This window comes from Pelmatolapia mariae, linkage group LG7 (genome assembly GCF_036321145.2).
Source record: "Pelmatolapia mariae isolate MD_Pm_ZW linkage group LG7, Pm_UMD_F_2, whole genome shotgun sequence".
Classification (NCBI taxonomy): domain Eukaryota; kingdom Metazoa; phylum Chordata; class Actinopteri; order Cichliformes; family Cichlidae; genus Pelmatolapia; species Pelmatolapia mariae.
Genome location: NC_086233.1, coordinates 48,020,525 through 48,045,358, shown reverse-complemented (window position 1 = coordinate 48,045,358; position 24,834 = coordinate 48,020,525). Strand labels below are relative to the sequence as shown.

At 40.1% G+C, this 24,834-nt stretch overlaps 2 protein-coding genes across 5 annotated transcripts in view; one reads left to right on the top strand and one right to left on the bottom strand.

Annotated features, from left to right (window-relative positions):
* tasor2 (transcription activation suppressor family member 2) overlaps positions 1-11,677 on the bottom strand; it is a 28,871-nt gene extending 17,194 nt beyond the window's left edge. The window contains exons 1-16 of one of the 3 annotated variants that reach the window (XM_063479376.1): positions 10,890-11,677; positions 10,435-10,583; positions 10,050-10,145; positions 9,890-9,962; positions 8,506-8,597; positions 8,284-8,421; positions 6,828-6,961; positions 6,691-6,707; positions 5,221-5,320; positions 5,018-5,112; positions 4,824-4,930; positions 4,496-4,568; positions 4,318-4,389; positions 2,071-4,167; positions 634-1,360; positions 4-478 (exon numbers count right to left, since the gene is read on the bottom strand). In XM_063479376.1, coding sequence (XP_063335446.1) covers positions 4-478; positions 634-1,360; positions 2,071-4,167; positions 4,318-4,389; positions 4,496-4,568; positions 4,824-4,930; positions 5,018-5,112; positions 5,221-5,320; positions 6,691-6,707; positions 6,828-6,961; positions 8,284-8,421; positions 8,506-8,597; positions 9,890-9,962; positions 10,050-10,145; positions 10,435-10,583; positions 10,890-10,923 — 4,479 coding nt within the window. In that variant the 5' untranslated portion in view covers positions 10,924-11,677. The remainder of the gene's footprint in view (positions 1-3; positions 479-633; positions 1,361-2,070; positions 4,168-4,317; positions 4,390-4,495; positions 4,569-4,823; positions 4,931-5,017; positions 5,113-5,220; positions 5,321-6,690; positions 6,708-6,827; positions 6,962-8,283; positions 8,422-8,505; positions 8,598-9,889; positions 9,963-10,049; positions 10,146-10,434; positions 10,584-10,889) is intronic. The other 2 variants (XM_063479377.1, XM_063479378.1) reach the window with 2 other exon arrangements.
* A 5,358-nt stretch (positions 11,678-17,035) lies between these two features.
* LOC134631237 (ankyrin repeat and SOCS box protein 13-like) lies at positions 17,036-23,920 on the top strand. Of its 2 annotated transcripts, none has more exons than XM_063479375.2 (6): positions 17,036-17,306; positions 17,920-18,119; positions 18,242-18,392; positions 20,478-20,612; positions 22,391-22,582; positions 22,672-23,920. In XM_063479375.2, exons 1-6 carry the CDS (start codon positions 17,195-17,197, stop codon positions 22,818-22,820), a joined length of 939 nt encoding a protein of 312 aa, XP_063335445.1. In that variant the 5' UTR covers positions 17,036-17,194; the 3' UTR covers positions 22,821-23,920. The 2 variants fall into 2 exon arrangements, with proteins under 2 accessions (XP_063335445.1, XP_063335444.1); XM_063479374.1 differs by having other exon boundaries at positions 17,036-17,242; positions 22,672-23,919.
* Positions 23,921-24,834: the final 914 nt, after the last annotated feature.

Here is a 24,834-nt window from a genome sequence, read left to right as displayed (position 1 = left end):
AACCTGAAATGTACTTGCCTCACGAAGCTCTCCCAGTGGCTTTAAAGAATTCAGTGTTTCACTGGGTTCTTTCTGTTCACTGGAATCAAGCGACCCCTTTTTGTGGACTTGTGGATGTGAAGTGACTGACTGTAGACAGGCGCTGGAATTTTTCAGTGACAAATCCAAAACCACAGAATCTTGATCCAATATGGTGTCATCCTTTTTGCTGAGGTCCAAAGCATTTGACAACAAAGGGTCTGAAGTGTCTGGTACACTTGGGCAAGAAGCAGCAGTGTCTTTATGCTCAAATATAGTTAAGCCAGATACAACTGCACTCGTCATTTCCAATGAATCATTCTCTTCTGAGCAGGAGTACGCAAAATTTGACTCAACGTGAAAAAAGCGTGGTGTTGACCGACTGTAAAACAAGCCTATCCACATGTGGACAATTAGCCGCACCTCTTCATTAGTGTCTTGAATGGAGAAATCCCATGGCCTGTTGAAGATATCAAATTGTACAAAGGTTAGCTACATAACGACATCTGAAGTAAATGTCAGCGCTATCAAAATAAACAAGAATAACTCTAAATTTTGTCAACATGTTTAACTTTATGCTGACATATTACTGGATAAATAACTCTGTGTACATACCCATGCAAAGCTCGAACAATAGTTTTGTCTTTTGGATCGCTTGTAAACTTGCTGTCCAGATTAAAGTCATAGTTTTCTTGCCAGTGTCTTGTGACCTTTATACATCCTTCCGTGTTAACAAAAGTACGGGAGTATCTGAACTTTTGTCTGCAAGCCATGCGCTTTTTCAGATATTCTGGTGTCCTGTCGTATTCACTTCTGTCTTCTTGACCAACAGAGGGCTGTAGTGTTTGAAATCCATACATTGTCTGGTCATGGTGCAGCAGTCTAGAAGAATCACTTACAAGGGATGTACCTGGCAAACCCAATAGTAGAGAGGAAGATGGGGGCAATGAGTAAGCATGTTCTTTAGATACCAAACCAACGAGTTCACTGTTTACTACAAGGTGGCTTGGTGCAGGAGACTCATGTGGCTGAGTGGATCTATCAGCAGGTTGTCTAAGCAGAGCATGAAGAACTGACTCTTGTTCAGCACTGGTAAGGTCTTTTTTAAGGTCAGACTTCTTCAAACTTGTCTCAGGTTTTCTCTCAAATGATGGGTTTGGTTGTGGAGGGGCCTGGTCATTATTGGCACTGAGTGCCAAGTCAGCAAGTAAGTTCAAAGCATCTGCAGGTGAGTAAGCACTGTTCATTTTTTCAGTCTTCCTGACAGAATTATCGCTAGTACAGTCTTTGTTTTTGAGTTTTTCACTGGCAAAACAAGCTGGAGTTTGAAAGTGCAACCACCCTGTGAAGACAAAACAGAGAAGAAACAAGAGAAACAGCATGAAAATAAAACGTAGCACATTGAAAGCACTTGAAATATACCAGTCTATTATCATTACGAATTTGTCACCAACATATTAAGTATGCCATTGTTTAGAACAAAGGTGTTGGTTTATTTAGCCAATAATGTCAACCCTCTGGAGATTGATAGGACTAGCAAAAATGCAGCACAAGCAAAAAGGAGCAAAAGCAAACTAGCTGTTTTCACACAATTCCTCTATTAAACGAAGCACAAAGGAGGAAACATTCGCATCAGCTGCATTCTCACTACTGTGGTTTATACACTGAGGTGCCCAAGTACAATGTACAAGAGATAAAACACAGGGTGACCACTTGCTAGCTTTAAATTCCCTGTATTATTATATACAGATATCGCATGAGGCACCTGGCAGGTTAAAGATTGTTTCATGTTTCGTTACATTAAGCATTTGTGTTCTCACATGCATTTCAACTAGATAATTGTGACAAAAGTTCAAGGTTGCTGTGCATGTGTGAAAACAGCTCACAAGTTAGCAAAGGCTTTGCAAAGTGCAGAAGTAGCATGCAGAGGACAGTTATGGGAATGACAGAGTCAGGAAAGGGGTTAGTTTGTCCTGCACATGACAGAAGAGATTGCACATATCAGACAAAAAACAAGCATTCCAAACTTTATAATTACAAAACATAACTTACATTTCTTTTTAATACATTCTGCAGAGATGCTTTGGTGCTTTTTGAGTGTTTTTATCCTGCCCCGTCTTGTAAAAATTGATGGAGCCCTATGCATGATTTGAGGTTGCTTGTCTTGAATCATTTGTTCCTGTGTCTTTGCTGTGTCCGTCTTTTGCTTTGAGTCCTGATCCTCTGTTTTTTTCAAGTTCTCCGGTATCACTTTAGGGGTCAGGCCAAGGGCAAACGCAAACAAAGGGTCAACTGGCTGCACCTTTTGAACTTCCGTGACCGCAGCATTGGTGCTTGGGTTATTTTTATTATTACATTTTAGCGCCTCAGACTCAGTGTCCGCTTCTTTGCTCTTCTTGAGACAAGGCTCAGTGTCCCGAGGAGTATTTGGAGCTGTGTCCTCTGTCACAAGATCTGTTTTCCTCTTTCCTCTTAAAAGTACTGATTTTAGTTTCCTCAACAGAAATTCACTCTTAGTTGGGCACTTTTCAGGGGAGAAGTTCTCAGAGTGTTTTGCCTGAACTGCTTGTGACGAAACACTGTCTGTGGGTTCATTATTTGAGGAATTACTTTCTGGATTCAAAGGCAATGAACTATTACCATAATTTGACTCCCTTGAAATTTTCTGCTCAGGATTAACATCACTAACAGTGACGTTCTGAAGATCGTTCCCACCCTCCACTATGTTAGCAGCCTGTATGTCTTCCACTGCTGTCTCTGGAGCAGTGCAAGACTCTGGATCCGATCTGACCACGTCATCAGCATTCACTGGGGCATCAAGCAACATTTTTTCAGAGCACTCTTCATTTTTGTTAGACTGGAGCTTATCCTTCAAAGATTTAATTTGATCAGCAAAGTCTGTAGAGCCGTGAGGCACCAAAATCTTTCCACATTCACTGATGATTGGTTTAAGGTCCCAGCGCTCGGTTTTCCTTCTTAAAGGGCAATGCTCAGGATCTGTTTTTTTCTCTTCTGCTATGGGTAAAGCAACCATAGCTGATCTTAGTTTTCTATTTTTTGCAGACAGTTTTCCACATTTGCGCTTACGCCGTTGTAATTTCCTCCAATTTGAAGGATTACTCAGCTGTGGGTGATCTGGTATTTCCTTGGTGTGTTCATCCTTCAGACTGTTTACATTGTCATTCTCCACTGGTGTTTTGACCGTCTGTAAAGTAGACGGCACAACAGAAGCTTTAGATGCTTTTTTGGATCCCCCGGAACGTCCTGTGTGTAGTTTAAGTTTTGTTTCTGTGAAACTAGTGACCTGAGGTATATTCAAAAGCTTTTGAGTATAGCCAGTCTCATCACAGAGAGAGTTTACTTCTGCTGCTTGTAATTTTGCTCTTAGATTTAGAGTCTCATTGCTAACACTTTGTTCTGCAGAAGTGATGCTGACAATCAGCTCTGCGGGAAGGTCATCTGATGTAGGAGGAGTGAGATTATTTGCCACCACATCATCAGTTTTGTTCAGTTCACTGATGTCACTGGATTTTTCATTGTCTTTGGAAGAAGCTCCCAGTTGCAAATCACTTGGTACCACATTATGAGACACAAATGCTAAATCATCTTGTGCTCCGGTACTTGTTGTAACATTGTCTACAGATGTCTCAACATTTTCAGAAGATTTCAGGTCTGATAATGTGTCTTCCAACACTGTATTAACAGGGTCTGTCAACTCCTGAGGTGCCTCCTCAGGAGATGATATACAGATATAGACATCATCATCAAGATCTTCTCTCCTCCGCTCCTCTTGTCCAGCTGCAAGAATTTCTGAAGCTCTAGATACTGGCAGTTGGAAGGAGGTTGGTCTGCTCAGATATGACCTGAAGCTCTGCATTGCCCCATCAGTCCATTCAGGGGACGAGTACAGGTGGGTATCTGGCACATCATACTGAAATGGAAACATGCTGACTTCCCGAGAAGGACTTGACGCCAGCCCAGGATTTATCAGTGCAGTGTAACTCTGCATATGCTGAGCCAAGACTTCACACAGCTCTTCACTTGGGTCGATGGGCATTTTCTCAGCTTCACCCTCAGCATAGCTTAGTACAGGCAGAATCCGGAGGATTTCTGATGTCATAGAAGGGTTCTTCTGTCCAAATTTGGTATCTGTGAGAAATCAAGCCAGCATATTTGTTTAGTATCTGCTCTTGTAATTAAACTGCCTTAATGGCAAATTAAGCTCTAATAAATGCTAGTTACAAAATTTAGAATGATTTAATACATTTATATTCAGTGTTTAATAAATGTTACAATGACCTCTCATTACAACTCGAGAATCTGGAAACACAAACAAGCCCTGCAGGACTTCACTTGCACAGGACCAAGCATCTAGGGAAGAAAAGAAATTTGTGGATGATATGTAGCTTTCTAAACAAAGACAAAATTTTGTTATGCAACTGACAAAACAGTATACTGAAACCATTTTAAGTCTTACCATCATATGAGAGAAAATGGGACGAGTGCAGCAGGATAAAAAATCCACCATCTCGCAGCAAAACAACGAGAGCCTATGTGTAAATGAGTAATGGTTTTTGGGTGTTAGGTAAGTCACACTACACCACATACTGTCAGCTGCATATAAGAGAGCCCAATATTTTATTGCACTGGAGATTTCCACCGATGAAATCATTCACAGTTTAGTCTATCAACAATAAAATAGTTTGTGACCAGTTTAGCGCTCAATTAATTGCTTTAGTTGTTTCATAAAGAGTTTGCTTGGTCCTCTGTGTTTCATATTAGATTGATAGTAAACAAAAACTCACAAGATCTTTCTCTTTGATGTCCCACAGAAGCTGAACAAGTGAGTTGGTTTCTTCTGCCTCAGTAGAAACCAACTCATACAGACTGCAGTATAAGCCATCCAGAAAGACTGAAAGACAGCAAAATGCCACATTTATTAATATGTTTACTTCCCCAAGATTTTACCTTTAAAAATAAAAAAATAACAACAGCACACCTTCACCAGTGAAGCAGGTTTCAAAAACAGCCCTTGGCAACAGCTGTCGTAGATCTAACATGGAAATCACCCAGTCAACTTTCACCACTGGTGGTCTTCAACAGAAAAAAAAGGGAAAGCACATAAAATAGCTTAATGAAATCTAAATGTTCAAAGCCAAATAAGAATTAAATCTCCCTTTTCTATGTGCACATTGAACTTACAGCTTGGCAGGTAGCAAGGCCCCTGCTTTAGACCTCAGCCCAACATTGTATAACTGCCTGCCGATCTGAAGCTCACCTCTCCAAGACAAGTAATGAAAAACTGAAATGATTTAATACAACAGCAAAAATGTTATGCATGAAAAAAATGCATATTTTCAGTAATGATAACAAAACAAAACAACAAAAACATGTTCACTTGAAAATTGCAATAAATATCTGTTATGTATTTAGTCGTATGAAAAAAATATAAAAAACCAAAAAAGATACACCCTCTGTCAATTATAAGGTTTTCATAATAGAAATATTATCTAGGTTAAGTAATTAGGTTGAGGTGTTTTTCCGCCATTCTGTTATAGATTTACTGTTGTGCTTGTAGTCATTGTCCTGTTGATTGACCTAACTGTGGTCAAGCTTTAGCTGTCAGAGAATTGGCCTCACAGCTGACTCAAAAATTATAATCCTGCCACCACCATCCCTGATAATTGCTAATGAGGTATTTGTACTGAGACGCTGTGTTTGTTTTTCCATTTTATTATGGCTAAACATCTCCATTTTTATCTATGTCCCAAGGACAATGTTGCAGAAGTCTTGTAGTTTGTTCAAATGCAACTTTGCAAACCTAAGCTATGCTACCACGTTCTTTTGAAAGAGAAGAGGTTATACTGGTAACTCTTCCAAACAAGCCTCTACTTGTTTTTTTCTAATTACACTGTCACAACCTTAATAACATTTAACTTGCTATCTGAGGCCTGTAGGGTCTGCGATGTAGACTCTTGCGTTGTTTTGCAGTCTCTCTGACCATTGCATTGTCTGACCTTGATGTGAATTTGCTGGAAAGATTCCACCACTGGAATGACTGCTCATTGTCTTGAATGCTTCCCAGTTTTGAATAATCTTTCTTAATGTACAATTGGAAATCACCTTAAATCCCTTCCCAGAAAGATGGGAAGCAAATAATCATCATTGCTGATATCTTCTCTGCATTATGTTAAGACAGATTTAAATGTTTTTTAATGTGTTAACACCTTTGGTCCCTTTAACATCAAAAGGTCTAAAGACAAGTACCCTTTCTTGTCCTAATGTCAAGACTTTTGATGCGATCGCATTTAAGCTACGTCCAGATGAACAGAATCAACTTTTGGAGATTGCATTTATGTTCTAATTTATGGTCTTTTGTGAGTGTGTCTGTACACACTGGATCTTACAGTTTTTTAATGTTCTTATTCTATGATCCTCCTATTTTATGTACAGCACTTTGGTCAACTCTGTTGTTTTTAATGTGCTCTTAAATAAGGTTGGTTTTCATAGGTGATTTATATGGGGATATAAATGAGGTAGGTGAACTACATAAATGTAACATATATGTAACAAAACATATTCTACAAAAACTAAACAGAACCTTCATAAAAGTGACCCTCCAGCTCTTAAGAATCTAAATTACGTGTAATCATAATCCCAGCCTTTACTTACATAATTTTTTCTCCTCGCTGAAAAGAAGAAAAAGAAAAAAGTCAGTATGACTTTAATAATCTCACATTGCATGGAATGGTATCAGACTAGAACATAAAGATTTAAAAAACAAACGAGTATATGTGATAATAAAATACCATTTCTCCTGAGGTGATGCTATTGTTGCTTTGGTATCCGTATATGAAAACGATACAATAGCAAACGGACAAGCAGCACTGGGAGACTGTGCTGTAGCATTGCTTCCGCCATCTAGCAGCTCATACATGTAACACTGCAAGACAGAACAAAAAAGGTACTTGAAAAGCCTGGTATGCTTTCATTTTTCTTTTAGAACATGCACTGATTCATAAAAGGAAGTAACTAAGCAAGATTAAAAAGAAAAAAGAAAACAAAAAAACAACAACAACAAAAAAACCCACCCCACCACCAGTACCACCGGAATGCTAGAATACTAATAATAGAGGACTTGTTAAGTTGACATTTATCAATGATATACCTCAGGCAAATCAATTAGCAAATTAAACATTTTTTGAATGTGCTCCATAAAAACCCCCAAAAACAAACAAACATTAAATGAATATCTATATAGATATGGATTGGGTAATGTGTAAGGAACAAAGGGATGCCACATCCTTTGATGGAAATGAAAATTATCAACCAACAGACTGCTAAATTCAAAGACACCCCAAAAAGTGAAAAACTGATGCAACACACTGGTCTATTGTGCTAAAATTTCATTGCAGCACAATCAGATGGTACTCTATACATTGTATGACCCCCATGCGCTTGCATCCCTGACAATGTTGGGGCATGATACTAATGAGAAGATGGGTGGTATCTTGGAGGATGTCCTCCCAGGTATGGACCAAGGCATCACTGAGCTCTTTGACGGTCTGAGGTGCAACCTGGCAGCTTTGGATCGACTGAAACAAAATGCTCCAAAGTTGTTCTATTGGACTTAGGTCAGGCAACTTAGGTCAATTCCTTCATCTTCCAAAAACTGCCCACATACTTTTGGCACATGAGGCCAGGCATTGTCCTGCACTATGGAAAATGCCAATTGGTGAGCCCAATTGGCAAAGAATACCAACACTGTGAGCACAAGGCCCACTAGAGAAAATTTGGGCCTTCTTGGGATTGTGCTGGAGGAAAAAGCAAATGGTAATGGCATGTATTGATGTGCCATCCTGAAAGAGCTGGACTACTTGTGCAACTGCTGTGGGATCCAAGTATCACCTCATGCTGCCAGTAGTGCCACTGACCTATCCTAACCCAAAAAAAACAGTCAGAAAAGATGAGGAGGGAAAAACGTCAGTGGCCTCCATATGTAAAACCATTCCTCTTTGCGGATTGTCTCGTAGTTGTCCCTCTAGTGCACCTGTGGTTGATTTCATTAACGCCAAAGCAGCTGAAACTGATTAACAACCCAGATCAATAGCCAGATCAACAGTTTAATTGACTTGATGCTATATTCTGATTAAAATATAATATATATCCTTCAGTGTGTGTATATATATATATATATATATATATATATATATACACACACACACACACACACACACACACACACACACATACAAACTTGTTTACCTGGGTTCGCTCAAATGCAAGGAAGGAGCTGGTTTGTGCAGATACTGAAGGGAACTGTTCGGACACATGGCAGTCCAACCCCACAGTGGGTGCTGTGAAATTCTGGGTATAGTTTTCTGAAACCCTTTTAACTTTACCCTGTTAATAACAGAAGAACAACATTTTTGTGTTTATAACAGCAGGAACAATCCTTCTAGAAACATCCATTTCTTTTTTCAGTACCTTTGTCAGCCTGATAATGGCGATGTAACCAGATTTCCCATGATACCAACGATTCAGATCCAAACAATCAGAGTACATCGATATGTAAACACCTTTAAATACACAGAAAATTGAAACTTAATATGTTTTCAGTCAAAAATTAACACAGTGAAGTTATTTGTAATAGGACTTCATAGACAACTATCATGTTGAAGTCATAACTCTGAAGTCGCTGTCTGCCACTCCCAGAGTAATACAACCACACCTAGGAAAATGAATGTCTCACACTTCCAAGAACACACCTCACATTGAGCAACAGTCTGACTGAATTACCTTAGGTACTGCAGTAAACACTAAATTTCAACAGACCATAACGGTGACATTTATCAGTTTAGAATAAAATAAAATCTAGTTATATAGTTAAAATGCAATGAACATTCAATAACATGTGTTTTCCTGGTTATGGTACAAGTAACTGAGTCAGTTTTGAAAAAGAAAAGAAGAAAACTTCATAGAAAATGCTTGAAAAATAGTGACATACTCAAGAGCAAGTTCTAAGGTGAGGTAGACAGCCACAAACTAGTCTAAGAAGTCTGTTGCGTCTTGTACTTTTTAGACTTTTTGTTTTTTTAATTAGGAATGTCAAGTAACAAACATTATGTGAAGAATTACAACATTTATGAGAGAAAGGTCATGAAAAAAACCTATTGCACAACTGCAAGTCTGCACAGGATGTGCAGCAAAAAAAAACAAACAAAAAAAAACACTGGCCGAGTCGATAACATGTGACACAGTGAAGCTGTTGTTTTAAAGTGTCAAGCCGGTGCCATTTTCTCCTACAGTTCACTGCAAAACAGCTCCATAAAAACTGACTTTGACCAAAGTTTGCTCTTGATAACTACTACTCTTTATCACAGTCCGTACTGGGCCCCGTGGGCAGCATTTTAAACTGGGAGTTTTAAGGCTAAACAGAGCTAGCAAGAATACAACTCACAGTGCAAAACAGAAAGAAATGCCACAGTCTTCCTTAAACACCAATATCCCGAAAACCTCATGTAACATATAGTTTCTGTTTCACACATTCTTTCACTTTCATTTATATACATTCAGGGCTTTAATTTGCTTTCACTTTCAAAGACAAGGCAGCACCGGACAAACAACATGGACTATTCTTTAGCTTGATCTGCAAACATGAAGGACAACTTATATCTGGCCTTTAAGGTAAAATCCTGCTTTAAAATAAGTATTTTTATAGGTTTACAGCTAAGGAATTTATTAGAATAAGATTTTAACGTTGAGTTTTTACACATAGATATCATATGATATCAGGCTCAGACTGAGAGAGGGAAGGACAGGGCAGAGGATAAAAAAAAAATAATATATATATATATATATATATATATACCTTTAGAAGGATCTCCCAGAGTTGTACAGGTGCTATTTCCAGTGAGCACACCAGTTTCTCGGAGTGCGTTAGCCTTTAAAACAAAAAAAAGGAGCACAGTATGAGGATTCGGTTGATTGTGTGTGTTTTCTCAGCTGTGTCCGTGACCTCCAGTCTGTACCTTGTTGACATCGTCAAAGAGCAAAAAGCCATAGGACTCCTCTAGATCCTCGTCTGAATACCCAGCGTCTCTCCTTTTTGCTCTGAAGGCATTGTACTGATACAAAACAAATTTAAAAAAAGAAATAAGGAAATCAGAATAAAGGCTGTGCTTCATGTAAGAGCAGTTCCTGTTTCAGGCATGAGAAATTTTACCCTTGTGGGATTTCTTATGAGCTGAAAAGAAGGGAAATCTTCAATATTATATGTATAAAAGAAAAACAAAACCCACTGCATATGTATAAGATACCATCTGGTGGGGTTTAACTACCGCATGTTATTTAAATGTGGTTATACTGGGGCTATATAAAAACCTACTTAAATGCTGGGGCAAGACTTAGACTAACCTTTTCTTCCAAAGTTGGATTCTTTACCAAAACAGCAGACTTGTATCTGAAAAACTGCTTCGACTCATCATACAAGTATGCATGTTGAAGTGGAGCCAAGATACTGTTTTTAAAGATGTCAGAAGAGTCTAGCACAGGTATCAAGACACCTAAAGAAAGTGGACAGAATGCAAACATGAGCGCAAAATCCACGAGACACTGGAAAATTACAGGCAACTGCGGGTTGGATTTCAACCAAGGGGAAAAACTCTCCGAGCTGTTTCTCAATCCTGGAACAGCCTGTCCCCATTGGATACCCTTATCTACGCATTTATTTTCAGTTTTAACACATAACATTAGCAGGTGTCGAGTAAAGCAGGAGAAAAATCTCCCACCACACGACTTTTTTTTTTTTTTAAATCTTGAAGTGAAAGTCTAAGTATAAGTGGTGCTGGTGGGGAAAAGGGGCTCATCACCTTTACTCGAGGCACCACCATTCCCACTTTCCATTGCTTATGAAATCTGTCGGCCTCCCTTTTCCTTTCGCTGAAAACTGCTCTCCCCGGATTCAAACATCACAACTCGGTAATTAAATCCCATGTATCCCACGTCAGATAAACCTTTCAAAGTCACCCGAGCTCCTGTCGCCGCAGTTTCAATAGACATATTAACATGAAAACCAGGAAGTTAGAAAATAGCTGTTTGTCCACAGCACGTAGAAGCAAAAATATCCACGTAGGTTCACGTTTATCGTTTCAGAAACAACGCGTCTGTTTACTCATGAAAGCCCCTCAGTCCTCCATATGCCTCCTCGCGTGGGGACTCGGTGTTACTGTCGTCGGTTTCGAAAAGGAAACAGAAACCTATCGAGGCGAAGCATCCATCTTGAAAGTCTACACCGAACTGTGTTGGCGAGGCAGCTGCTGAAGCTATGCTGAAGCTAGTTTGCGCCTGCGGCTCACTTCTCCTGTGTGTGTGCGTGTCCGTTTTTTTGTCCCTTTTCCTCCTCCTCGCGAAGAAATACTGATTTATAACAACAAACAAGCTAACACTGTGGTGTTATATTTGAACGCTAACTCGTTACCAACCGGTTTGATGGGTTATATGGCTGATTGAACATCGTAGCACAGTTTAGATAAACTACAGGAGGTGCGGGGGGAGTTATGGAGATTCGTGCTAACACGTCTTTAGCACGTTCCCATGAAATTTAGTTTCCCGGAAAATCCTATTTACCAAATGCACAGGCAAACTCACGGTAACTTAACTAATCGCTATAACAACTACACGTACTGTTCCGTAAACTAGTGGAAATGTGTAGCTGCCTGTTTAGTAAAAAAAAAAAAAAGGGGGGGGGGGGTCGTGGTCTGCATGACTCTATTTAAAAGGTTTTCTCTGTATATCTAGACTGCTATGTAATGGTGGGCAGCTTTGCCTATATCACTATCAAAGGTTACAGCACCTGACTAGTAACCTGGTTTGAGTACCTACTTCATTGTGATTGTTTTGTTTTTTTACATGGAGTGGGACATTGCTCTAAGTCCATAGTTCACCCTTTGAGACACATGACAGCCTAGTTCCTCTGTCCATCTGTTTGTTCCTCTCATTATGCTAAGAGCATGTGCAGTGCAAGATCACGCTGTGAGCTGAACAAAAACAAATATTTGATATCTGCCTTTATCTCGAAATAGCCTTTCTGCATACTGGATAAAGACACAGCTACCTAGTTTGAAGAGTGAAGCCAGTGCAGAAGTGCTTCGAACCTGCATTCTTTTTAATGGCCACCTGGGGTGATAGCTGTGGTTCCAAAAAGACTTATGCTGCATTCAAAATAACTTGGATCTTAGATGTCGGAACTCGGGAATGGCGTCACTCCTGAGTTAGCGTATTCCAGAAAAAGCTAGAAAAAACAGTATCTGTTCAAATTTTGATTGGGAACTCAGAAATTCTGACTTCCCACATCTGACCATTGCAACATCTCCCTCTGTGTAATCTGTAAATCTCTGAGCTTCTGTTCTGATATAGAATTAAAAAACAGCGATAAACACTGATACGATTTTACAGCTGTGTCTTCAGCCAACCTTTGGTTGCAGCAACACAACATGCCAGGTTGCAAAAATTGAGATATGCAGCACTGGCAGAAGTTGTGGCTTGTGACAGTGGATGCGACGTCAATCAAGTAAATATGCACACAGGCCTAGAGGCCTATCTGTGACTTTCTGGCAGCATCCACTCATGAGGGAAGAATGAGTATTTCCCAACTGGCTGGAAGAAATCCTCCTTGTTAGCATATTGCTGTTGTCCCAGTTTGCATGGGAGTAACAGACGTGTCTACGGACACGTTGCAAACCAGTTGTGCCTTTTGAAACAAACTGGTGGCAGCACTGAGGCACAGCTTTTACTCTGAAGGTGAACCTTTTAAATTTCTGGTTTGGTTAAACTTTTTCAGGTTTTGATATCACTGGACTAGTAGTTTTTCAGTAGTTTTCGTTTTTTTTTTTTTTGTTTGTTTTTTACAAATATTTGTAGTACATGAAAAACTAATGGCAACCACGGTTATGTTACTCACTCATTTTGGGTTGTTCTGTATAAAACATTAATAATTTTGCCATTTGAAGTGCTAGAAAGTATACTGTCCAGAATATTGTCATGAGCTAATGATTTGTGATTGACAAGTCATTGCCAATGCAATTTCAGTCTGATCTGCCCCTCTTCATAACATAGGGTTTCAAAACACCAAAATGGCAAAAATGCTCATCACAAGGCTTCAAAACAAGACTTCACTAACCAGTTGGCAACTGCAGGAGTAGCTATGTCTTTTATACTGTCTATGATCAACATATAAGCAAAGACTGATACGAGCTGCTAGCCGATATAATAACCAGACTATAAAATAAGTGTGTAAATGGGTTTTTACACAGAAAGCAATTTGGTTGCCATGCATCACTTTGTCACAGAGGCTTCATTGCTAGTGGGCATTCAAGACTTTGGTTGCCTAGCCCTCTATTTTATTTACCACCGTGTCATATGACAACTTATATAGTATTACATTAGACCCTAGAAGTAGGCAGATGTTGCAAAAGCTTCATTGTTAGATATTGAATATAAAAAGCAGAGAAGCTGTATTAACCAGATGGAAACTTCCAAGGCTAAAATATGAAGCTAACGTTAAAATGGCCAAAGCTACAGTTCTTTTTGACCACTAGCTTGCTAGCTTCTCATACTTACAGAATCTCTACTGTAGTGCTGACATTACTACAGAAATACCTCTTTACAGCCTGATACAAGCACAGTTTTGGTCTCTGTACCTCGTTTTCCCACATTGAAAATGTGAATTTTTGGTGATTCTTGATCTTGGGCTTAGAGTTTCAAGTCAAGCTACTGTTGACTGCAAATGTTTAAATGTTTAAAAAGAAGGTCTTTAAGAATCATCTTCCCCCACCTTGCAACATTTGATTCAAGGGTTCTACAGGAAATAAAGAGTCATACTGACTTCCTCTCTTGTGTTGATTTATTTTTTGTGTTCTGCTTGTCTTCTTAGACATGATAAATGGCTTGAAAGCGGCCAGCAAATGCAGAGCTATGGCTAGTGATGTGCAGAAAAGCATGTATGCACGTTTTTCCAGGTAACCATGACGGAATCTACATGGCTACAAGGAACAAACAGAAGTTTCATGATGAACCCAACCTGTGAGTGGATGGGAGAATGACACAATTGGAGAGGCTATGCCTTTGTTATGACTGTCACCTGTACCTTGTTCAGCTAAGCTAATTGTGGAATGGCAAATAAAGAAATGCTTGAAACACAGTATAAAAGCTGACCTCCAAGACCAAGATGCACTGGTGTCTGATTACAGCACTCTGTAAAGGTAAGTGGCTTCTATAGAAGAAGCCTCGGAAACCCTAACTTTGGAAAAACAGACGCTAACAAAGTCAAAAGATATTAAATATATATTGACAAATAACAATGCTTCTAGAAGAAAATCTTTTGGATAGATGGAAAAAAAAAAGAGAATCTTTTGATAAGTGAAATTATGTTTTTGTTCACAGAAAATAATAAAGTAAAAATAAATGCACAGCATGGAGATGAAGAAAAAAAGAAGAAGAGTCATATCAGAAGTTCATCAGCTCGTTCTGAAGAAAGACATGCAGTGTCATAATCACAGGACATGGCTGCACACACAGGATAATGACATGCATCTAAAAACAGACATGAAATAAGCAGAATCTCACAGGCATTTGGCAAATGTGATCCATTAAGCCTGAGAGGAGGTGACAAGTGTTCTGAAGAAGAGTCACACGATGGTGAGAAGTGTACATGACTGATAAACGGCTTCAAAACACACTGCTGTGTGGTTGCTGATTGATGCTTATGGTTTGCTTGTTTAAGGAACAACAAGCGCTGACAAACATACACTGCTACAATGTGTGTGTGTGCTCACGGTCTTAAAGAAGACAAGAACTGGAGGCCCTGTCACTGCAAGCTGATATAACGTTGCTTCTCCGTCACATCATCATTCATGATGGTTGGTGAGTGATTGCGGTGGTGTGGCATTGTCTGGCAATGGTAAACACAAACACTGATAGCTAATTTGTAATTTCCATTTATATTACAATAGAAGCTCTGCCGTTAGATATAAAGTGCAAGTATGAAAAGCTAGCAAGCGTGCTCACTTCAGCAAAAATCTTTCCAACACAGTTCACCTGGAGTCAGATCTTTCATTTCTTCACATTTTGTTGATAATTTTTGTTTAACCTTGAATGCTTAAGGCCAAAAATCTTACATGTTGCACCTTGACTACAACCCCCTGTGTAAAAGATTTACTATAGTGCAGTGCTTAGTTGTTAATGCTCAACCCAGCAGTCAAATATGGAGTTTCTAGGCATGACAAAAAGAGGAAGACTACAGCAAACGAGGACACGCAGAAGGTTGGTGTGACAGAAGACGATGCTGGGGATACGATAGGATCGAGAGAGATGAAAGCTGAAAGAGGAAGTTTAATTTTTAATGCTTCAAGAGGGTGTCTCCAGAAAAACAAGCAAACAAAAAAAAAAAACAACTAAAATCTAAAGACATTGGTTAAATGACTTTTCCCTTTCCATTGAGGGGAAGTGGTAATTGGGTGGCTAATGGTCAGTCCTGTGGCCATACAAATAGCTACCAGAATGAACCCACCAATAACCACTGTTACCATGAATCATGAAATATAGGGTGGAATCCATCCCACAGTTAACCTGTTTACTTAACCTTATCTAACCTAGGAGTCGCAATTGAAATATAAAATAGCACTTAAGTGACATCATGAGTTAATGCGTCATGCTAGCTAAAGCTCGCCAAGCTAGCTCTAAACAGGCACATGCCATAAACAAATGAATAAAAAACAGTTCTTTACATGCCACATTATGGACAGCGATGTAAACCTTTTTTATTCGCTGGTTAAAGTCATTAGATAAAGTAGAGAAACTGAAAAGGGAAGCTAACATGGAAGTGTGAAAAACTGCGGTTGACTCCAGAAGTGATGCAATTCACACTATGTTAATACACCAATTTTTAAAGGATTACAAAACATGTTTACACTTTAGCACAAAAAACAATTTACACATTTTTATAAGCCATCCAACAGGATAATGGATTAACAGGTGTCATGTTATGATGTAAACAGATATTAGTCTCATGTTTGTAAACTGTTTCTTACTTTTAAGAAACCCCTGATTAGACACAGTGTCAGCCAAAGGTTTCCTGGATGAGGAAGCGAGGCAGAACAGTACACTGTTTATTAACAATTTGTGCATTAGACACAGTTCAATAAATTGCATTTTTTGGGATATTGTGTGTGGAGAGATATTTGCAGACAGTGACACTAAGATGACAAACATCTGAAATATGGGAAAGTCTGGCTGTTCCTGATTGCATTATTGCTTTTGTGCTCAGCCGGTGTTGTGCCAAAAAGTGATTTCCAATGTTTCAGTGTTTTGTTTTGTTTTAAATCTTTGCTTATCGGCTGTAGTCAACAGAAGTTGTGAAGGGGTTGTATAAAAAAAGAAGGTAAAGGAATTACATGTTTTTTGTTCTCTGTGTTCTACATTATAGTCAGTCAAAAGCTACAATCAAAAAACTGATTGCAGCTTCTACAATGTGTTCAGGAATGTTCTTTCTGGCTCAAAATGACTCCTAAGTATCTCATAAGATACGTTTGACAGAATATAGACCAACATTTTAAATATTTACAGGTTCTTTGTTTTTGTTTTTGCAAAAAACAGAATACACTTTCTATCACCACACTGGGATTTGGTCTACGTCTTTGGTGGACTTTTTCCATGTTGCATCACAAATAGCAACTTCTGCTTCCAAAAATGAAAAACACCAAGGCTTCAAAATAGGTCCAAAACCCATTGCTCTGTCCATCTTTTATATACAGTCTATGCTTAGAATCCAGAAAATGGATTTTAAAAATCTGCTACACAAATAAATAAATATGTCCTATTATTCTGCATTACTAAAGAACCACAACATCTACAAATGTATATAAATATATAAATGTGTGTGTGTCCTTTATTATTTTTATCTATCAGTAATAATCATAACCCTTCGCCTACATATCCCAGAATTCCCCGGCGTTGTTTATTTAGGTTAAACCTCAGCTGCTCAGACTCTGCACAGGGTTGCACCGTGTGTGCGGTAGTACTCGTAGTAATGCAGTCCTTTCGATTTTTCTTGCTTTGCTTCAAAATGAAAACCATGCTCGGCTAAATCTGCGTTGCTGACAGAGACAAAAACAGGAACATGAAATGGAGATCACACGGGCCAGACCGTCCTTGTATGGAGAAATCGGTAAGTAGCTTAGAGTTGGTGACTAACAGTAACCAAGACAGCCGTTTCAATAAGGAGTCTGCCGGTTATTATCCCGATGATGCCAGCAGATCCTACATTTATTAGCTTTTCATTTCGTGGAGACCGTCTTTCAGCTTTCTTTGACGATGCTGACTAAGGCTAGCCTGAAGCCAGCATGGTATCTTAAACTGGTTGACGTTCATCTGAGAGCATGACGTCGCGCTTTAAGCTCGTTGCTGAAACCAGCAGGCATTGAACTGCCTGTTGTGCAACTGGTTCAGCAGTGGATCCATTATAACGCACACCTCACACCATGTAAGACAAATACATGTGCTATTCAGATGGGTTGGGCCCTGCTGCACACGTGCAGAGCACTAGTATTATCTGTGTCATTTGTATTTAGGTTGTGAGAAACCACTTTCTCCCACTTTGCCATGTTCCCAAACCTCTTCTCCTTTCCTGTGCATTTGTCATCACTTTATGTTATTTAATGGGTAACTCTATACAAAGTTGTCTCGACTTGGGATTAAGAGCTGCATGTTTTATGAGGAGAAGAAACACTCTGGCTTTTCTTTTAGAAAGAAGTAGTATTAATGCTCATACCCCCCCCCCCCAACCCCCTTCCCTTGACTGTGAATAGACGCTCTTAGGTTTTGTTTGGTTTCACATCTTTGCAGCACACGGCCTTGGATTCTGGACAGACCGGTCAGCAGTGCACGAGGCTGCTGCACAAGGCAGGGCCTTCCAGTTGCAGCAGCTGATCGAAGGAGGTGCCGCAGTTAACATAGTGGCTGTGGACTCCATCACCCCCCTGCACGAGGCCTGTATACAGGGACAGGCCCAGTGTGTCAGACTGCTGCTGGATGCTGGCGCACAGGTGAGGAGGTTTTGTGGTGCTACCTGACTAAGGCACGTCACTAGAGAATCAAGCACAGTTGGTGGCTTAGGTGGTAGCTCAACATGGTGCATGTGTGCTGTCATTACGGCCCTGTCCTTCAGGTGGACGCTCGTAACATCGATGGTAGCACGCCGCTGTGTGATGCTTGTGCAGCTGGCAGTCTGGATTGCGTCAAGCTGCTGCTGGAGTATGGAGCAACTGTAAATCCTCCACTGTTCACCTTCTCACCTCTTCATGAAGCCTGCATGGGAGGTGTGTGTTGTACAACACAACATTGTGCATAATCATATTTTAAGCCATGTCAGTTGATTAAAATACACTATACTGCCAAAAGTATTCAGTCACCCTTCCAAATCATTGAATTCAGGTGTTCCAATCACTTTCATGGTCACAGGTGTATAAAATCAAGAAGCTAGGCATGCAGACTGCTTCTATAAACATTTGTGAAAGAATGGGTCACTCTCAGGAGCTCAGTGAATTGGAGTGTGCTACCCTGATAGGATGCCACCTGTGCAACAAGTCCAGTCGTGAAATATCCTCGCTACTAAACATTCAGCAGTCAACTGTAGTAGTATAATAAAAAAGTGGAAGCAGCTCAGCCACAAAGTGGTAGGGCCTGTAAAAATCACAGAGCAGGGTCAGCGGATGCTGAAGCGCATAGTGGTCTGCAACTTTCTGCAGAGTCAATCGCTACAGACCTCCAAATTTCATGTGTCCTTCAGATTAGCTCAAGAACATGGTGTAGAGAGCTTCATGCAATGGTTTTCGACCCCAGTTGGGGGTCGGCCCTACCCGTTGCGACATGACTGCGCACCAGTGTGCAAAGCAAGGTCCATAAATAATGGATTGCATTCATATAGCGCTTTACAATTCCACTATTCATTTACTCTCACATTCACACACTGGTGGAGGCAAGCTACAGTTGTAGCCACAGCTGCCCTGGGGCAGACTGACAGAAGCGAGGCTGCCATATCGCGCCATCGGCCCCTCTGGCCATCACCAGTAGGCAGTAGGTGAAGTGTCTTGCCCAAGGACACAACGACCGAGACTGTCCGAGCTGCGGCTCGAACCGGCAACCTTCCGATTACAAGACGAACTACCAACTCATAAAGACATGAATGAGCCAGTTTGGCGTGGAAGAACTTGACTGGCCTGTACAGAGTCCTGACCTCAACATGATAAAAGGCATTTGGGAAGAATTCGAGTGGAGACTGTGAGCCAGGCTTTATGTGTCTCTCACAAATGCACTTCTGGAAGAATGGTCACCTAAACCTTATGGAAAGCCTTCCAAGAAGACTTGAACCGTTATAGCTGCAAAGGGTGGGCTGACATTATATTAAACCCTATGGATTAGGAACAGGATATAACTCGAATTCAAATTGGGTGTGAAGGCAGACAAGCAAACACTTTTGGCAAGATGGTCTCTCTAGTGGAGAAACGGTGCAGCTGTATTGTAACAGAGGCCTTTATGGCTCCGGTGGTGAATACAATGGGAATCAGTGTACTTAAAACTGTAGCTCCACCTGCACAAATCCTCTCCATTGTATTTAAAAAAACAAACAAAAAAAAAACCAAACTAGACAAGCAGGTTCACCGACTCTCGCTGACCAGTGTTAAGACAGACGGTGATTGTGGGCGCAGCTTTGCAATGATGTAAATGTCAACGTGACTGAAACTGCATCCAGGGCCTGGGGCTTGGTGCTTGGTTTGTGACATACTCATTTTACAATAATGACTACAAAAGTGACACAGAGATGTTTGTTTATTTTTATTTTTTTGTTCTTGTGGAATTTACTATGTTCCCAGTCCATCTGTCATAGAATCACCAAAGCTTCAGATAGCACACCACACAGCCCAAGTCAAAAAGATAACCATATGCATGCACAGCTTCACCTGTTAAAGGTATACAGTTTATATGGATCAGAACGACTGGAACGTGTAGGACAAAATTATTTGGAAAGCAGTCCTGGGAAAAAAGTCTTTGTGTCAACCTTCAGGTTCTCTGTAGAAAGATGGAAGGATGCAGAACAAACCGCTTACAGACTGTGTCACCTTGAGTTTCACAACTATTTTCAGCTTAATATTTCTAAAGGATTTTCAAGCTAGAGGATAAGTACTTAAAGTCCAGCTGTAACTCTCTTAATGGCGTCACACATGGTTACAAATGCATTGAGAGGGACACCGAAAAGGACTATTTCTTCTGATACTAATAATTATTGCTGCTAAAATCCCAAATGTACCTACCTGCATCGCCAAAATTTGCTCAACTGCAGAACTTTTTAGGTTTATACAACTGGAATTAGTTATTTTCTGTGTTTCTTTTTTTGTAAATATCAGGGAATTCAGATTGTGTTCAGCTCATGATCGATCAAGGAGCTCACATGGAGGCCCATGACTGCCACTATGGGACACCGCTCCATGTAGCCTGTGCCAGGCAACATTATGACTGCGCCAAAGTTCTCCTCAACGCAGGTGAGTCCAGAGGCCTGTACCACAAAGCAGGATTTGGGCTTATCAGGGTAACTTCAGGGTGGTTCACTTATTACCAGGTTATATTGCCATGCTTACTTAACCTGTGAACCTGAATTCTCTGAGAATAGCATCAGATTAGTGGAAGATTCATCAATCAGACCTGTGTGCTCATGTAGTAGGAGGGTCTAAATTTTGTAATTTCTTTTTTAATTTTATGGTATATCATTTTTGTTTCCCTGATGAACATAATAAATTGCATTCACAAAATCTATAATGACTATAGATGATTGAATCCAACTTTATTTCTTGACATTTTTCCAGTTATTTTTAAGGTTCTGTAGCTTTAGCAGTAATCTGCGGTTCTAAAACAGAAAACCTCTTTGTACTTATGGATTCTATTTGTATATTTATTCTTTACTCTCAGACTGTTAAACACCACTGGGACTGCAACTCTCTCTTACACATTAGTTTAATGAAATACGTTAATGTGACTAAGTCTTGGGCTACTCCTTATTTCACACTAAACACAGGAAGTTGACTTCTCTTCGTTGTTATGTGTAGCACTTTAGACTTTGAGCGTGGACCTCGTCTTTCAGTGTCCTCTACTAATAATTGTATTAGTGGATCCATCCACAGTTTCACTGTTCCAACGTCTGTCAGTAGTAGCAGCTACAAGCATACCCCACTGGATCTGAAGCTTCCTCTCTTATCTGTACAGAGAGCTAGCTCAGTCTGTTTTTATGATTTCAGTTTAAAGGAAGGAAGGTTAAAACAATTTTACAGCAAATGCTAGCTTCTGATGTGTTTTTTGTAATACATTTAGGCTAAAAAGACCAGCAAACAACATTGATAGTAATGGACTTACTGAAAAGGACCTGCAGCCATTACCAGGATATATATATATATATATATATATATATATATATATATATATATATATATATATATATATAATAAAAATAAAACACCCAGCACGCCCCTGCGGGCGGTTTATCCTTCAAGCTCGGGTCCTCTACCAGAGGCCTGGGAGCTTGAGGGTCCTGCGCAGTATCTTAGCTGTTCCCAGGACTGCGCTCTTCTGGACAGAGATCTCCGATGTTGTTCCCGGGATCTGCTGGAGCCACTCGCCTAGCTTGGGAGTCACCGCACCTAGTGCTCCGATTACCACGGGGACCACCGTTACCCTCACCCTCCACATCCTCTCGAGCTCTTCTCTGAGCCCTTGGTATTTCTCTAGCTTCTCGTGTTCCTTCTTCCTGATATTGCTGTCATTCGGAACCGCTACATCGATCACTACGGCCGTCTTCTTCTGTTTGTCTACCACCACTATGTCCGGTTGGTTAGCCACCACCATTTTGTCCGTCTGTATCTGGAAGTCCCACAGGATCTTAGCTCGGTAATTCTCCACCATCCTTGGGGGCATCTCCCATTTTGACCTCAGGACTTCCAGGTTATACTCGGCACAGATGTTCCTGTACACTATGCCGGCCACTTGGTTATGGCGTTCCATGTATGCCTTGCCTGCTAGCATCTTGCACCCTGTTGTTATGTGCTGGATTGTCTCTGGGGCATCTTTACACAGCCTGCACCTGGGGTCTTGCCTGGTGTGATATATATATATATAATTTTTTCTTTTCTGTTTTACTGTAATATTTGATGTCAAATGTATTTCTTGCTTTATAAAGTGATTGTGATGTTGATAATTTCTATAAAAAACACAACCTTGGGCATCAGCAGCACTTTCCTCACTCTTAGAAGTTTGTTTTCCTGTTTGATAGGGGCAAACGTGAACGCTGCCAAGCTCCATGAGACAGCTCTTCATCACGCAGCCAAGGCAAAAAACACAGATTTGATTGAGTTGCTTGTGGAGTTTGGGGGGAATGTGTACGCCAGGGATAACCTGAACAAGAAACCTATCCACTACACCACTCTGGGATCCCCATCGTATCTCTGCCTTGAGTTCTTTGAGAGTGAGTATCCACCTAGAGTACATCCTGTTTATTTTAGTCCATTAAGAACACTAGTGACGCATAACTTGAGATGGCTTTTTCTGTCTTAGATAACCCCCTGAGTTTACAGCAGATCAGCAGGGTGGCAGTGAGGAGGATTCTCGGCACAAGCGCACATAAAGTTGTTTCTAGGCTGGACTTGCCTAATCGTATCATAAGCTTCCTCTCTTACATTCCGGCTCCAGTCATTGAAATTTAATCGCTGGTTGCATCGGCTGTTCCTGTGGCCCTTTCTTCTGAAAATCATGTGACAGGATGTTGGAGCTGACAGTGATACCACACAGATGTCTTAACATTTCCCAAACTAGATGGGTGTATAGATTTTTATTTTATTTTATTTCAGTTAAATACGATGACTTTTTGTCTAAGCAAACTGAAAATCCCATTTTCAGTTTGTCAAAAACAAATTATTTTGACAAATGGAAAGAAAACCCTGCAGTATTTAGCCTTGATGTTCGACGTAGTTGGCAAACTGCAGCCTCTGCATCAAATGAATGTTAGGTCCAATGTTTTTGTTTTTTTAATGCCCTTTTCCTCTATTTTGCTCCACCTAGTACCGAGAAAAATCTCCGCACCTTCTAGTGCCTCAGGTCTTTGGTCCTAGGCAGGTTGTGCACAATTTAGGCGAGCGATTTGCTGCTCTATGCGAAGACCGAAAGATTAATTTTTGCCTTTTAAGGCCATGCACAGCAAGTGTCAACCTCACACAGGGGGTTTCCATATTTCAGATCTCCTTTCAGAAATGTGGGGGTGTGTGCCGACTTGTCTGGCACACTCCCGGTGTGTATTTGTTGCAACAGGCCAAGTTCCACCTTTAATAGCCATTATTAGTAGTTTTGATTTCATGTACTCCCCCCCCCCCCCCCCCCCCCCCCAATATGGGGTCCACTTAAGCAGAAGTCCTGAATTGGTATCAGTATCGGAGCGCACCTGTGTGTATTCAGAGGCTTTGGCAGCACCACTCATGATTTCACATTTCTTGGAATAATTTGTGTCGCTGTTGCTATAACACCGTTTTCTTTGTGGAGTTTGAGATAGTAAGAAAATACTTGTCTTGTTCTTGACTCACACATACTTGACCAAGTATGTGTGAATGTAAGTTTGAAAACAAAAAAAAACTAAAACCCTGCAATACCCCGTAATACTACATTAACTGTTTTGGGAACATGTGGTTTGATTACTAGGACTGCATATGAATATGAATTTGTATATATTCTGTAAGTATTTATTTTTAATGTAAATTTGTACATAATACAGATGGTTCTACCTCTATCAAATCTGTGTAAATAAATACCAGATGACTACCACATGAATTTTAAAAATAACTTGGCGTTGTTTTAATTGGACTTCAAGCGTCTTTTTTTTTTTTTTTTTTTTTTTTTTTTTTTTTTTTAAAACACCCTCCTCAAAACTGTTTTAGATTTACAAGGTACTTCATTTCCTTTGGAATTGACAGGCTGCGTGAAAATGAATGGAAAGTTCCACTGGAAAAAACAACAACTTAAAAAACATCCACTTAAAAACAACAACAACAACAAAAAAAACCCCTATAGTTCCCTAATGGGTTTGGGAACCAAGCTTCACCAGTTGGCAATGCTTAGCTGGAAATGATCTGAAATTGCATTTTCAGGAACTAATATTGTGAAAGGGTATATATAGATTGCATCTTTCAGTCACAAAGCAGGCTCAAGTACATCATTGGTATCTTAACATGAAAACTTTTTGAAAGACAGGTATTGTCTTAATGGCAGTTTATTGGTTTCTGTGCAAAACTGTTTAAAATGGGCTCAACCAAAACACATTGTCCTTTCAAAATGGCACAACTGCAAATAAACAACGTGTAGGCGGTTGGACAGCAATCGTTCGAATAGCACCCTATCCCTTTAAGTCAGTCAGACTCTAGGGTGGGACAAAAAGTCAATGATTAAATGTGACCATAAAGCACAAAGGAAAAGTCCTCTCTGCAGCCCTTCTGAAGGGTCGCTCTGATAACATGGTTTTCATTCTGGTGAAGACTAGAAAAGCAGCTAATGCCTGAAATGAACCTGAAACCTACACCTACACTCAGACAATAAAAGCATTCATTATGCCTGACTTGCACCAAAGCATGACTGAACATGAGCCTGTGTTACAGAGCAGCATGGGTAACAAGTACAAACCGGCTAATATTCACTGTAAAATCCTTTTTTTTTTCTTTTTTTTCTTTTTAAACC